Source organism: Phoca vitulina, unplaced genomic scaffold (genome assembly GCF_004348235.1).
Source record: "Phoca vitulina isolate PV1807 unplaced genomic scaffold, GSC_HSeal_1.0 scaffold3, whole genome shotgun sequence".
Lineage (NCBI taxonomy): Eukaryota > Metazoa > Chordata > Mammalia > Carnivora > Phocidae > Phoca > Phoca vitulina.
Window position 1 is genome coordinate 24,917,550 of NW_022589706.1, and position 16,302 is coordinate 24,933,851.

The following is a 16,302-nucleotide window of genomic DNA, read 5'->3' on the forward strand; positions in this document are numbered from 1 at the left end:
AATGTATCTATTTTTTGTCCCACCACAGTTAACAAGATACTTGTAGGGTATGTTCCACATCAATGCATTCTACTAGAGGTAGTGACAGGTATAAAGGTCTAAAAAACATAGTAAATGTCCTAAAAAACATATGGTCTAGGACAGAGCCAGATATATATACATTACTATTCTACAAGTAGATAATATGCAGTATTATAGATCGATAAACAAGTAATCAGGAAAAGCTCCCTGAGAAGAACTATGTTCATCTAAACATCATCAAGGAAGAAAGATTAGTTGAACTGGATCTTGAAGGATAGGCAATGAGGAAATAATAAAAGGATTTTAAATGGCGGAACAATATGATCTTATTTGTAATTCAGAAAGATACAGTTATCTTTTACTCACAAATATGATGAAGCTAGTAACCTACCCCCTTTTCTTAAAATGAAACAACAACAAAAATCAAAGGACTGCACCATCCATATACCTACAGTAATGCAAAAATTGTGCTTCACTTATTCAGTAGATTTTAATTGTCTGGAAACTACGTCCAAGGCACTATGCCAGATACTAGATACAGAAAAAAGAAAGTCCCCCCCTTCCTTCCAAGGAGCTCTCAAGAGATGAATATAAATCCATGTGATAGGCACTATCAGATAAGACAAAGTGCAAAGAACCCTTAGTATGTGTTTTAAAGGAGGTCAGCTGGTGGGCCAGATGGGGGAGAGTAAAGATGCACTGGGAAAACACCAGCTCATGCAGGTTAGGCAAGCACAAAGAAGGAAGGGATTATCTATAAAGAACATGTAAAATAAGAAAAGATGGCAAAGGAGCTTGGGTCAGCAGAAACCTACCACTTAGGGGACAGACAGAAGAAGAATTGACAAATGAGATAAAACGATTAGAGAGCCAGGAGGAGCATCCACACAGTGTCAAAAACAGAGTGAAGACCTTCAAAAGGAAAGGGAATGCTCATTAACAATAAACTCTACAGAAAGGACAAGTAAAGCCTGAAGCAAATCAACTGGACTTGGAAGCTGGGGGCGGGGGGCGGAACGGGGGGTCATACTGATCACCTGCTAGACCACTTCCTGTAAATGGGGTGACTGAGTATGGGGAGACACAGTGTGAACCAACACCAAAGCATGGGAGTCATGTACTCTTGACAATGAATATTAAAAAAAAATTACTTTTGAATACAAATTAGATTTTTTTTATGTTCTGTTAATCACCATACATTACATCATTAGTTTCTGATGTAGTGTTCCATGATTCATTGTTTGCATATAACACCCAGTGCTCCATTCAATACGTGCCCTCTTTAATACCCATCACCAGGCTAACCCATCCCCCCACCCCCCTTCCCCTCTAGAACCCTCAGTTTGTTTCTCAGAGTCCACTGTCTCTCATGGCTCCTCTCCCCCTCCGATTTCCCCACCTTCATTTTTCCCTTCCTACTATCTTCTTTTTTTTAACATATAATGTATTATTTGTTTCAGAGGTACAGGTCTGTGATTCAACAGTCTTACACAATTCACAGCGCTCACCATAGCACATACCCTCCCCAATGTCTATCACCCAGCCACCTCATCCCTCCCATCCCCCACCACTCCAGCAACCCTCAGTTTGTTTCCTGAAATCTTGCCATTTGCAACGACGTGGATGGAACTGGAGGGTATTATGCTGAGCGAAATAAGTCAATCAGAGAAAGACATGTATTATATGATCTCACTGATACAAGGAATTCTTAATCTCAGGAAACAAATTAGATTTTTAAAGAATCATGCACAATAAAAAGAAAGAAATGAAAACATCAAGATGAACTAATGAAAGACAAAGTATCTGACATCCCATTCATTCTAACATTGACTGCAACACTCCTAATAATACACGATGGGGTATTTCAACGTTGAATTTTCATTTTTATCTTGAGTTTGCAGTTGGCAAGATTTTACTTTTGGCAGTTTGACAACTATACTTGAAAGGGTCCCAAGACCTTAGTAGGTATCAGCTAGACAGATGGTCAAGGTACAAAGACTTTCTGCATCTTTTTTTTTTTTTTTTTCCTAGAGGTCTTTACAACCAAATGGTGTCATTAGAATGTAAAGCTTATTTAGCATTTGACTACTGGAATAGTCAAGGTGTTTTAAAAGCTCTCTTCATCTTTCTGCCTCTGAGATAAAAGATGACAAGATATCTGATCCACTCCACTGAAGACAGAGGACAGGGAAAAAGCCAAAAATAAGAATCCACTAGGCTTAAAACAAATTGTTTTTTAAAATAATAATCTTTTAAATCAACACTCTTTGTTTTTATTAAAAGAGTAGTATATAGCAATGAGGTGGGTGGCCATATGGTTACAAATCAAACTGCATGTCCTTATAAACAAAGGCCTATTTCATAAAGCAGCAACATAGATGCCTAATGCTTTGCACTATATTTTTATAGTCAATAATTATTGAGATGAGTAAAATCATAGGAGGGCAACCTCAAGTGGCAATAACATATTAACACAAGCACTGAGGTAGAAGGGAATTCAAAATGAGATGTTAATATTTAAAAAACATGTTTTAATGACTTGTCACAAAAATAGTACTTCTTCACACTCTAAGGAATTTAAGAATCCTAGCATGAAAATCACTTACCCAGCTCTTCATTTTCAATGACTTCAAATGTGGCCCAAATATCACCTTTTGTAGGAATTATATTTTTTATTGCTAATATATCATTAGTTAATTCCTCTGCTTCCATCACAGGAGATATCTATAACAGAGGCAAAATTTCTTCAGAATGTATGTCAGACACAGAAGTCGCCTAATGACAGGGCCAATAGTGCTCACCCCATCTACCAACTTGTGATGCTCCAAGTTTCTTACTTAGTATGTTTACCTAGCTTCTCTAAGCACACAGGAAAAACAGCCTGTTCCGATCTTCTCCGTAAAATGTAATGTGAGTGCAAAAAGATATTACAAAATAGACATAATCAGGAATATTTTTTTTTCTCACTTAGTGAGCAATTAGATCACTCAAGGAGGGAAGAAGGTACTAATCATACACAGAAAGACCTTCACCAGACAGTGAATCCAATGGTATTCCAGGACTAAAAATTTTCACTCATCAGTTCAATAATCAAGAGTTCAAAGTGGTTTGGTTTATTCAGTCTGGGCCCTGAATTATACACAGTCGATTGCTGTCTACCATGCCAAAAAGCCCCAGGGTTTTAGTGGTCTGTGGTGTGCCCTGCCGTGCCAAGCGACAGATGGTGGGATACCAAAGCATGCTGGAGCCAGGATTTCAGGGCAGAGTCTGCAGTGCCAGCCTTGGGGCCAGCTCCACAAGAGTCCCAAAGCCTCAGGCCATGACATAAGCACACCATCTTCTTCAGGGACTTTTGGGGTTTTTGATTGGTTTCTTCTTGTTTTTGTTTTTGCCAATCTTAAATGCATACTGGACAAAAGCAAGCTGGCTTTTTTCAATATGAATTTAGTTATAATGTTAAACAAACAGAAGATGTTTTAAACATTAGGATACTGCAACTGCAACCTAGTTTGTACTTTTTCAGTAAAAGTATGTACCCATTTAAAAATTTCTTCAAAAAGGAATGTGCTCATTACCATTTCTCCTGTCCAGTACATAAGCATATCACACATATGTAACATAAAACACATTTTGTTACAGGTAACTCCTACGGTCCATCTTCTGTATTTTGTGGAATGTATAGCTTTCTTCGGGAATATATGAATGATACAATAAAGTCTACTGGTTTTTATTTTTAGAACCCCAACTAAATATAATCTTAAAAGAATAAAAAACCTCACTATCTGGGAAAACTGGAAAACTTTAAGCAGTAGAAACATTAGATGAATCATTTCAATAATGCTGCTCACACCTCAATGGCTTTAACATTTTTTAAGAAGCATACCCTTTCTTAAAATGATAAATTAATGAGAAACCAAACTGTGAAGGAGTCAGCCGGGAGTGCCTCAAGTTGACACAGGAACTGGAACTCCATTCCTTGTCCCCAAAGACTCCCAAGGACAGGGAACCCCCAGAACTACTAGAACTACACAAAGCATGCTTTGGAAATCATTACTCCAAGGAATACACAAATCAGTATGATGATCATCAGCTTAGGAATATGATGATCAAGGAATGTGTTCTGGCCTTAATACTTTTAATTCCCAGTTTGTATTCATGTAAACTTGAGACATTACTTGCTTCACCTATCTCCTGGGGCTGAGGTAACGACCAGCTGAAATAAATATAACTGAAGAGTTTTCTAAAGCCTCAAGCATGAAACAAATGTTAATGATTATTTTTACATAGTTTTTGTTATGTTTTTAAAGAGAATTTGGAGTTGTTATAGGTGAAACTGGACAGTCCTTTATGTGCATATACTTAAAATAAGAATTTTGGTCTATTGTAATAACTTGTGTTATGTCTTATCGATAAGATAAAATTAAAATGAGCTGCTAAACAGTTTGTGTGTAGGTGGAGCTAAGTCGTGCTTTGAATTGAATACCTCTTCTAGCATTAACGATGAACTTGTGCTGATTATCTGTACTACTTCCTTGTGTCCCCTATTATCAACATACCACAAGCAGCATAAGAAATTTGATGTGGCCAAGGAGTGGCAAGACTCCTGCCTCTTAGCGACTTACGACTGTGGTAGTTCACGCCACGTTCTAAGTGAGTAACCAGTGCCACAGAGACACAATATGTAATCATTAAAAAATATAAATGAGTGATTACAATATATTTAACAAAACTAAAGTCCAGAAATATATAAGACTCTATTTAAATCTTGGACTTTAGATGGCAGAATGTCTTCCTCATACAGAGAATGTAGTCTTAACTGAGTAGGAAACTGAATTATCACCGTTACCCTCCCTAAGGCAGACGGAATACAGAATATGGCAGCACAAGGACACTTTTAATTCAGAAAAAAAAAAAAAAGATTCATATTCTCAAAAAAGAGGAGTTGTCCAATATTCAAATAAATTGGAAGATAGGAAGTTAGTCTAGAATACAAGAGTGGAAGACTATTAATAAATAATAAAAATAATATAGGACTAGTAGTATTGATTATTTATTAAACACTTATGTGCCAAGCAATTTACTGTTTTAGAAGCAGTATCCTATTGAGGACTCACATCAATGATATGATGTAAATACTCGAATTATCCTCATTTTACAGGTGAGACAACTGCAACTCAGAGTAAGTTAACTTGCCTAATGTTAAGATGCTATGAAGGGGAGAAACAAGTATTTGAGGTCAGGTTATTTTCTAGAACCTACAGAAAATCCTAACCATAACCTAAAGCATCTAAGATGTTCTCTTTCCAAATGACTAAAACATGGAATTCCTGGAGGATTTTGGAATAAAAAGTCAATCCTATCAATCCAGTCATTGTTTGAACGAGACAGGTAAAATAAAATACAAGAAATAATGGAGAATTCAAGATATAGAAATTAATGCATATTAATACTGGCAACTTCCAAAAGTACTCTTTACATCCATCTTTAGGACTCACCCGAATTATAATACTGCAGTCAGGTTCCTTCCTTTCTACATACACTTCGATTAACAAATCTCCAGCCTGGGAAACCTAGAAAGGGGCAGATGTGAAAACAACAAATGTAACTATGACACTTAAGACACAAAGTCCTAGCCCTATTTCTAAATATTTCATAATAGTGAAATCAGCCTGTCGATAGCATGATGATACACATTTTCCAGATGCGGTTGACAAGGAATCTACACAAATGATGTAATCCCAGTGCAATTTTTTTTTTCATCTCTTAACCAAGAGTTTAATGTCCTGAATATTCTTGGTAAAATAATGAATCTGGCTACAATGGCAACAGGCTGACGTCAACAAGAGAAGTCAGAAGAGCCATCACCATGAATAGGACAAACAAAATGAGAAGTGCAAATGATCCATATGTAATTGTGCTCTAAGCTACAGTGTGGGTATAATACCATTATTTAAAAAGGAAAAAAGGTGTTGCTAAATTTTCAAAGAGATATATCAAAAATTGAAATTTTAGGATAAATTAGGTTGGAGCTATATTAAAACTAAAAATAGAGAAAATATATTTAGCAAAGAAAAAAAAGTGAAGTGATAGAATAAGGTAGATGAAAAAGAGAAGCTTTTATTTTAATTATCGTCAGCCAACCATGTAGTGTTCCAATATTTGGGTCACTATTATATCCCAGGAGACATATTAAGTGAAGAAGAGACAATCCAGAAAATAAAAACCATAAGATATCACTATGTAGATCGACAGTATAATGTGGAAAAGGGTAATGAAAAACCAAAGGAATCCATGAAAAATATTTTGAGTAGCTTTTTTCAGAAATTGCCTTAAGTTATGTAACCACTTAGAAATAGTATCTCTCAGGGCGCCTGGGTGGCTCAGTTGGTTGAGCGACTGCCTTCGGCTCAGGTCATGATCCTGGAGTCCCTGGATTGAGTCCCGCATCGGGCTCCCTGCTCGGCAGGGAGCCTGCTTCTCCCTCTGACCCTCCCCCCTCTCATGTGCTCTCTCTCTCTCATTCTCTCTGTCTCAAATAAATAAATAAAATCTTTAAAAAAAAAAAGAAATAGTATCTCTCAATTTAAAAAAAAAATGATATTGGAGAAACAATCATTCTGAAGTTAAATTTGACTAAAAATAAAACCTGATGAAGAAATTAGTGAGGAAAACATTAAAAAGGAACTTTGAGGAAGTGTTCTTAATTATTCTGGCACTACAGACTTAGAAAACCTTATTTCCAATTTGTCTTCCTCACTTTCAAAACTACACAAAAATTCGAGGGAAGAAACGATACAGTTGACATTTCTACTTTTCACTGTGTTTGCATAAACAACTCTCCAGGAAGGACACATTTTAAAAATTAAAAACGCAAACACAAAGGACTCATAGAGAGAAGCCAAAAGAAGAATAGCTAAGAAATTCAAACAGGGATAAGACACGGAGGCTGTCAGAAAAATACGCTATAGCAGAGTTTTCAATGGATTAGAGAAAAACGTACGTGAAATAACAGGTTTCTCCAAAGTTGTCTACTTTTCTCGTCCAGTTACTCTATTTTATAGACAATTCTTTTCCTCTACTTAGTGACTTATACTTAATTAAAAAGCAGCCAAGACTCATTATTGTAATATGAATATAAAAGATAAAAATGCAAAAGGACACTCATACTTGATCTAATAACAACATAGGTAATGCTGCTAAAGATTATCCCTTGGGCTCTTACAACCCTTTATTTCATGACTGAAACTCCCCAGAAAGCAGTAATTCAAGTAATTCAATTCAACTCAATGAGCCAGATTTTTTAGTGTTAGGGATAACTCCTCTGGAGCCTGCATTAATTACTTAGGGTCAAAATGGAGGAGATGCTTTCTTAGGTAAGTACTCTATCACAGTACTAGTACTCAGGATCTCGGGCACTAGAATTGAAGGTTTTCCTCCCCTCCTTCATATGGAATGGTAGCTCCAGTGACTTTTCTAATATTTCAGGAATAAGGTAAATTTAGAGTCTGACTAATAAGCAAGCATTTGCCTCATTCTTTGAGTATATCTATAAACAGAATATATTTGACCCATTGGTATTATTTACACTGGTATCCTGTATCCACTACAATTCAAAGTGATTAGAGGAAGATTAAATATGAATTTTAAGAAAATCCAGTGAATGTTCACCAAACAAGGAAAGCTATGCTGGAAAACTGCAGTGCAACCTGAACACACAAATCCAATATAATGCGACTGAGGAAAGCAAAAGAAGGTTTAGGAAATAGTCAATTTAAGACAAAATCAGCATATGTGACAAAGATGATATTAGAAACATTCCACTAATATAATCATCTGAGAGCATGCAGAGCAAAAGCATAGAAGAAATAATTTATATTTTCAAAATCATAATGGAAAGAATCATTATAGAGCTGAATTTTCAATTTACTCTAGTATTTCTTTGGCTTTAAATGCTTCCTTTGAAATCCACTGGCATTTTTAATAGTGCATTTGTAAGTAAAAATTGATTTTATAAAGGGCATTAATGAGATTAATAATGATTTTTCCCTCTGTATTTTGAAAAATTTACATTAACATACTTTGGCATTTTGCATAGAAGCATCATGCTGCAAAAATATGCAACTATTTTATCTAGGTTCTTTTTTCCCCATTACTTTTACTTTGCTTCAAATAGGAACTTGAAAATAAATACAACAAACATCTTTACTTACAACAGAAGTTTTTGGGGTTTTGTTTTTTGTTTTTTTTTTTTATTCTTTGGAGATCTAACTAATACTACTCACTTGAGTGTCTTTCCACTTGGTAATAAAGCTATTTTCTATGTCCATTTGTTTGACTTGGTCTTCTTTAACCTGTTTAAAATATAATTTGGGACATTCTAATAAAATACAAGAAGTGATGGTACTCATCCTCACATAACTCTTTAGGAATTTAAAGACCAACAATTTAAAAATAAATGAGAATGGCCATCTTAATCAGCATGGGCCCACACAGCTAGGGCAGAAATAAAGCCAACATGACAGAGCCTCATAAAGTTCAGAGCATTTTATGATGACATCACTTCAAACTGTGGATTCCATCAATGGAAGCTTTATCACTAAGCAACTTCATAAGCAGAGGGGCTTATGAATGATTTGCTAGAGTTTATGTAGGTTGAGAGACAAGACTCAGTCTCAAACTGAAATGCTCATTAAGTGCATACGAAATTTCCACCACTTCAAGTTGGAGTTAGCAAAACTACAAAGATAACCATTTATTTATTCACATAACAGTACAAAAATAGAAAATAAAGAGAGCACGTAAAGCCACACATTACTTTTTTTCCTAATTCTTTCATTTCTCAGCATCAGAATTATTGCAAAGAAGCTGCTGTTGATCAAAAACAGTGGACACATATAGAAAGAAAATAAAAAAGAGATCAAAGAGCAAAGAGAATCCAACAATTTTGGTGTCCATTCCTATATAAATTAAGATAAAAACTCTGTGTTTTTATTTTATTAAAATAGAGTTTCTTTCCTTTGGCTAAGGAATCTTGTGATCACTTAAAGAAGGTAAGTCTACATATAATAACCTATTACATTAACCCACTTGATTTCAACTAACATATCCATAACCCTGAAAAACAAGAAGTCTTATACAACACCATTTAACAAAGAGCCCCCAAAGGTTATATGACAGCCATGCCAGTGGTAATTAAGTGATGAAACTGGACCTTTGACTCAGATCCCTTATATTCTCCCCCCATATTCAAATCCTGGGCTTATTTCCTCTATTTTTACTTCTTTCAACTAAGAAATCATCCTTATTCTGACAGTTTCCTGATGAAACACTGAATATATTGACTTCATAAAATAGCAAATGAAAGTCAAATAATTAGAATAGATGACTTAGTAAAAACCACAGGATATTATTTCAGGTTTTTCTTCATTTCTAATTCAGACACAATTAAAAGAAAACACTAAAATGCATTCAATTGCAGAAGTTATCAGCCTGGTATCTCTTACCAAATTTATGAAATTCATAATTTCACACCTCTGAGTAGACATACTTAATACATACAACATACTGACAAAGAAAAAAAAAAAAAAAAGCCATAGAAACACCATAAATAGAAAATACTCTGTCCAAAAGACACCAGATGGCTTTCAAAGCAGCCAAATTTAAAATGAATGGCTACAGCTTAAAAGGCTAGTTGTATTTAAAGTATTAAAAATCATATAACTATCTTTTATTTTTAGATATTCAAAAGACTTGATTATAAACAAACTAAAATGTATTTTTTAATTTGCCAACAGTAACATCAAAACTATTTTAACAAGGGCAGGATATAAAATATTTACCTCAAATATCTCAACATAATTATTAATTAAGTCCTCGATTACATTCACTTCTTCACTAGTTTGTCCCTTAGTTTGAAACAAACAGGATGAAAAGACCAAGGCCAAATTATGCGCATTCATGTGATTGATTTCTGAGCATTTCTGAACCCTGTTAGAGAAAAGCATAGCTCATTACCACACACTTCTATTTGAAAATTTCATAGAACTTTAGTCACAATACCCATTTATCATAATTTAGCACACACATATTGAAGGTCTCTGATATAACAGGTATGGTGGTGATTTAAAGAAAACTGCAGTTCTTGTTTCCAGCTAGTTTACAGTCTAGTTAAGAACATAAGAAAAAAATTAAAAAAAAAAAAAAAAAAAAGAACATAAGAAAAAAAATAAAAGAAGATATGACTACAGGTTACAAAGCAGTACTTGTTTGTTGATTGGAGGAGGGACCCACCATATCCAAATAATTCCAGATAATGGTGCAACCTGAGGCTAAGGCATAAAGATGTGCTTGCACAATGTTGGAAAATGACTAGAGGGACTGAAGCATAAATGAAAGAGGGAATAGGGGGAAGTAGGTAAGGAGGAAACAAGGCAAGAAAGGTGAATTGGGAGGCATATAGGAGAGAGTTCCAAATTCAAGGTTCAAGGCTGAGCTGAGTTTTCCAGGAAGGGCAAATCAGGTGAGAAAATATTTGGCGGCATGTGTTTGTATGGTTATTCAAAATTGGATATTATCTCTCAAAAAGCAAACACTTAATTTAAAAATACAATTATACTTTTCTTGGATATTATTGAGTGGCTTTTTGCAATGAACAGACATGAACAGAGGAGTCAACTCTCCCCATGAGTAAGCTACAACATTTGGGTCTTACGAAGAGCCCTTAAAGTACAGCTGACCTTTGAACAACACAGTTTGAACGAACTGTGTGGGTCCACTTCCATGTGGATTCTTTTCCATAAATACACTACAGTACTATTAATATATTTTCTTTATGATTTTCTTAATAACATTTGCATCTATAAAAATGCACAGGTGATAACTATAAGTGATACCCACAGAAGTATCTGTTGATGCTATTTGTCACTGACTATATATAATAGGACCCTGCTCAATTTCCTAATTACATTTATAAATTTTAAAATACATACTAAAAAAGGGAGACCAGCTGTATCAAAGGAATAAAACAAGACTAAGTTAGGTACACCCGTCTATAAAAAGCAGAGATTCTAGTAGTTACAAAAAAAGTAAAAGGTGACAGGAATATATATATATGATGATGTAAGAAACTCACAATAAAATGCCAAATTGCATAGCAGAGACAGACCAAGTATAATCATCATATGTGATTCATAAGATGCAAAAGGAATTGCAAGTTAACAGAGGAGGGTATAATAATTGTGGACATCCCTCTCGAAACCACTTCTGTACTTTTATCACACTAAATTATAAACATCTGAAAAATTTATCTGCAGGTCTGCCTGTGTTACTAGAATCGAAACATCTCCCCGTCTGGGACTCCTGCTTTAATCACCCTGGAGTTGTGTAATAAATATCTGGTGAATGGAATTAAGTAAATGTTAGTCATGGAGGAAGCGATCTGTTATCTGGGGCAGGGATGGAATTAAATGCTAAATCAACCTGACCTTATCCAAATCGACCTTGCAAACTTCTGACAACTCTATCAAACGTTCCCACCTTTTGTGAGACTTCCTTCTGCCATAGCATCCTCTTTGCTACTCTTCACCTCACTCCTCTTCCATTTCTGCAACTGCCTTAATTTCTGGCATAAAGTCCACACTACAGTTTTTTTTTTTTTTCCTTTCCTTCCTTTATTTCTCTGCCCCACATGCTATCATTCCCAAGTGTTCCTATTCAGCCCACTGAGTCTCTTCTCACTCAGGCTTTCTCATTAGAAGTCCAAGAAAACAGTTTCCTGATTAGTTTCTCTGCATCTATTCTAATCTCTTCCCAATCAATCCCATTCATGGGTTATTGTCCTAAAACAGATTTGATCAGTCACTCTTTATTACCTAAAGGAATAAAATCTAAATGTTTTTACATGACCATCTGAGCCTTTCACAACCACCTGCCAGCCAACTACCAACCAGCTCATCCCCTAGCACACCTGTTTCCCAGAAAATATCCTCCACTCATTTCTTGTACTTACCTTTCTTTCACCCCAGCTCACATACCCCTTTAGATGTGAAGCATCCCCTGGGTGTCAACACACGACAAATCACTCCATCCTTCTGCCCATGCTAAAATTCTTTATATTAAAAACTGTCCCAATGTTGCTGTGTTTCCCTAAAAAATATAAAATGCCCTGCAGCAACCCTGCATATTCACTCGGACATCCAGATGCTCAGTTTGGGAACGGTGGACTTTAAGACTTTGTCTTCATGTATTATTATCAAATGTTTCTGTTCACGTGGAATCTTAATAGGTACTGTTGTGTACGTAGTAGGAACTAAAATATATGTCAGTTGGAGAGAAGGAGGGAGGGGGAAGGACAGGAATTCATTATCTCAAATTCAAACCTGAATTAAGAACTTAAAGATTCTTAACCACCTGGGTGGCTCAGTTGGTTAAGTATCCAACTCTTGATTTTGGCTCAGGTCATGTTCTCAGGGTTGTGGGATCAAGCCCCACATCAGAGTCTGTGCTCAGCAGGGAGTCTGCTTGGTATTCTCCCACTCCACCTCTCTCTCTCCCCCACTTCCTCCCTCTCAAAAGCATGTGCCCACTCTCTCTCAATCAATAGATTTTAAGAAAAAATATGTGTAACTCCATATTTAAAATATTAATATTAACTGTAGCAGCTTGGTCATACATTAAAATGTTTGAAAAAAAATCTGTTCCAATGTCTCCTTAGAGATAGGACTATACAACATATACACTATACTTGTATAATAAGAAAATCAGTTTTACAGTAATGGAGTTTACATGCATGAGAAGTGGTAGTGGGAAAAGAAAGATAACGAGAAAAGAAATTGTGAATAATTTCTGAATGTAGACTGCAAATAAGGTAGTTTTAGTAGAAATCAGCTTCATTAAAATTCATTCAAGAGAGTCCTGCATCCATGCAGGAAGGATTGTAGCTACAATGATATTCCTTAAGCCATATTTACACTTATTAAAGTTCTGTGGTAATTCTTGCTGATAGCAAAACAAACCAAACCTATCATTTTAATGGAAAAGGTTTTTTTTTTCTTTTTTTCAAAACATTCCTCATCCTTCAGAGATCTCACTTCTCAAGCTATTACTATATTCTTCCTATCCTCCCAAATGTTGAAAACTACATACGCTGACAAAGACAGTATTTTTTATTTTTAAAATTTTCTCCTCTGATCAACAGTCTGACACTAAAATGTTAGAATTATCAATTAGATACAAATTCATAATGAAGAATTAAAAGTTTCTATAGAGTCCACCATGAGAAAAATACTATGCTCACATACAGACTCCTGCTAGAGAATTCTGGTCTCCTTCTCTTCTCCAGCTTCCCTCTTAAGTGAGTTTCAAAAAGTTTGTGCTTATGCACTGGATTCATTTGGGGATTCCGTACCTGATTATTTCTAATTCATTTAAGAAATCTTCCAGTATTCTATTTATCTGAAATGGGTCTTAGTTACAGAAAGAAACACTAAAGTGATAGTTTACTGGGGATTTTATTTTAAAACCATTTTCTTCACCCATCCTCCCACCCACCTACTCTGGTACACCAGTTGTTCTCTGTATTTAAGAATCTGGCTTTTTTTTTTTGTCTTTTTTTTTTCCTTCTTTGTTCATTTCTTTCTTAAATTCCTTACGTAAGTGAAATCATATGGTATTTTATGGTATTTGTCTTTCTCAGTCTGATTTATTTCACTTAGTATAATATCCTCTAGGTCCATCCATGTTGTTGCAAATGACAAAAACCTCATTCTTTTTTATGGCTGAGTAATATTTCATTGTGTATACATGCTACTACTTCTTTATCCATTCATCTATTGATGGACACTTAACGTTGTTTCTGTGACTTGGCTATTATAAATAATGCTGCAGTAAACATAGCGGTGCATATATCTTTTTGAATTAGTGCTTTTACGTTCTTTGAGTAAATACCCAGTAGTGGAATTATCAGATTATATGATAGTTCTATTTTTACTGTTTTGAGCAACATCCATACTGTTTCCACAGTGGCTACACTATTTCATATTTCATATTCCCACTATTTCATGTTCCCATTAACAGTGCATGAGGGGTCCCTTTTTTCCACATCCTTGCCAACACTTATTATTTCCTGTCTTTTCAATACTAGCCATTCTGACTGGCGTAAGGTGATATCTCATGGTAGTTTTGATTTGCCTTTCCCTGATGATAAGTGATGTTGAGCATCTTTTCATGTGTCTGTTGGCCATCTGACTGTCTTCTTTGGAGAAATGTTTATTCAGGTCCTCCACCCATTTTTAATCAGAGTATGTGTTTCTCTGTCATTGACTTGTAGAAGTTCTTTATATACTTTGAATATTAACCTGTTATTGGATATATCATTTGCAAATATCTTCCCCCATTCAGTAGGCTTCCTTGTTTTGTTGATAGTTTCCTTTCCTGTGCAAAAGCATTTTATTTTGGTGTAGTCCCAAAAGGTTATTTTTGCTTTTATTTCCCTCCCCAAGGAGACATCTAGAAAGATTTTTCTAAGGTCAATGTCAAAGAAATTACTGTCTATGTCCTCTTCTAGGATTTTTATTGTTTAAGGTCTCACATTTAGGTATTTAATCCATTTCAGCTTCTTTTTTGTGTATGGTGTTAGAAAGTGATCCAGTTTCTGTCTATTGCATGTAGCTGTCTGGTTTTCCTAGCACCACTTGTTAAAGAGACTGTCTTTTCCTCATTGTATACTCTTGCCTCCTTTGTCATAAACGAACCATGTAAGCATGAGTTTATTTCTGGACTCTCTATTCTGTTCCATTGCTTTGTGTGTCTATTTTTGTGCCAGTATCATACTGTTTCAATCACTAGAGCTTTGTAATATATCTTAAAATCTAGGATTGTGGTAGTTCCAGCTTTACCACTATTTCTCAAGATTGCTTTGGCTATTTGGGACCTTTTGTGGTTCCATGCAAATTTTAGGATTACTTGGTTTTAATTCTGTAAAAAATTCCATTGGTATTTTGATAGGAATTACATTAGATCTATAGATTGCTTTAGGTAGTATGGACATTTTAACAATTTAATTCTTCCAATCTTTGAGCATAGTATATCTTTCCATTTATTTCTGTCATCTTTAGTTTCATTCATCAGTGTTTTACAATTTTTGGAGTACAAATCTTTCACTTCATTGGTTAAGTTTATTTCTAAGTATTTTATTATTTTTGGTGCAATTATAAATGGAATTATTTTAATTTCTCTTTCTGCTACTTCATTATTAGTCTCTAGAAATGCAACAGATTTCTATATATTCATTTTGTATCCTACGACCTTACTGAATACATTTATCAGTTCTAGTAGTTTTTTGGTAGATTGAAACCATTTTTAAGATATGATGGGAAATTCACAGTCCCATATAGAAAGTTTGCTATACTACTTTAAATTTAAGAAATAATGACGTATTGAAAGGCATGTTTGAAATGTCTAGGAAAGCTCATGAAACCACCCACCTGTAAAGGTGTTCAATTACAGCTGCCAACGTTGCTTGGTTGACCCCTGGAAGAGTACGTATAAATGCTCCATACTTTTTAATTCTTTCCTTGTCATCCTGAGTATCTAGAGGTTAAAAACAAAACAAAACAAAAAACAATTTTAGACCTAAACTAAGAGTCTGTACTACAAATTTGCCTTTTAACAGTATTTTAAAAGAGTAGTCATTATTGTATTTCACTAAGTGATCTAATCGAATTTCAATAGAATAAACATTCAAACTTCTCTAATTCTGGAAAAGCATTTACATCAACATTACATAAACTATAGTTCTAATACTTTCTAATTAAAAATGAAGCACTTTCAAAACCCAGGTTTGCGTTTTATCTTCCACTTTACGAACTACTGAACTTCAACTAATAGGAATATATTTAATTAATAACTCAAATTGGAGTACAAATTGAGAGATAAACCAAAAGTACTTTCTTTGGCTATGGAAAGATTTCACTATCTGTTATTTGAAAATGACATTTCTGATTTTTTCTCTTCGGGAAATCACAAAAATCTTACCAAAACTATGAACCATCCCAAAGCTATGAACTGCATTACCCCGCAGATCCATGTATAGGGCCTTTAACCAACGCTGGCACCTCCAACTCCTTGGAAAAGGGAGGGGGTAATGAAAGAAGTCATGAGCAGACCCTGAAAACTATTACACAGACTTAGAGGAGAACAGACCCTCTGTTATGGAGAGGAGGATGAAAAGGAATTATGCTTCCTTATCCTAACTCCAGAGGTCAAATACTTGGAGAAACTAGA

At 35.0% G+C, this 16,302-nt stretch overlaps 1 protein-coding gene across 6 annotated transcripts in view; it reads right to left on the reverse strand.

Moving 5' to 3' along the window:
- ARAP2 (ArfGAP with RhoGAP domain, ankyrin repeat and PH domain 2) overlaps positions 1 to 16,302 on the reverse strand; it is a 183,932-nt gene that overhangs the window by 48,102 nt on the left and 119,528 nt on the right. For 5 of the 6 annotated variants that reach the window (XM_032400158.1, XM_032400159.1, XM_032400157.1 and 2 more), the window contains exons 22-26: positions 15,504 to 15,609; positions 9,861 to 10,008; positions 8,304 to 8,372; positions 5,517 to 5,591; positions 2,628 to 2,745 (exon numbers count right to left, since the gene is read on the reverse strand). In XM_032400158.1, coding sequence (XP_032256049.1) covers positions 2,628 to 2,745; positions 5,517 to 5,591; positions 8,304 to 8,372; positions 9,861 to 10,008; positions 15,504 to 15,609 — 516 coding nt within the window. The remainder of the gene's footprint in view (positions 1 to 2,627; positions 2,746 to 5,516; positions 5,592 to 8,303; positions 8,373 to 9,860; positions 10,009 to 15,503; positions 15,610 to 16,302) is intronic. The other variant, XM_032400161.1, reaches the window with a different exon arrangement.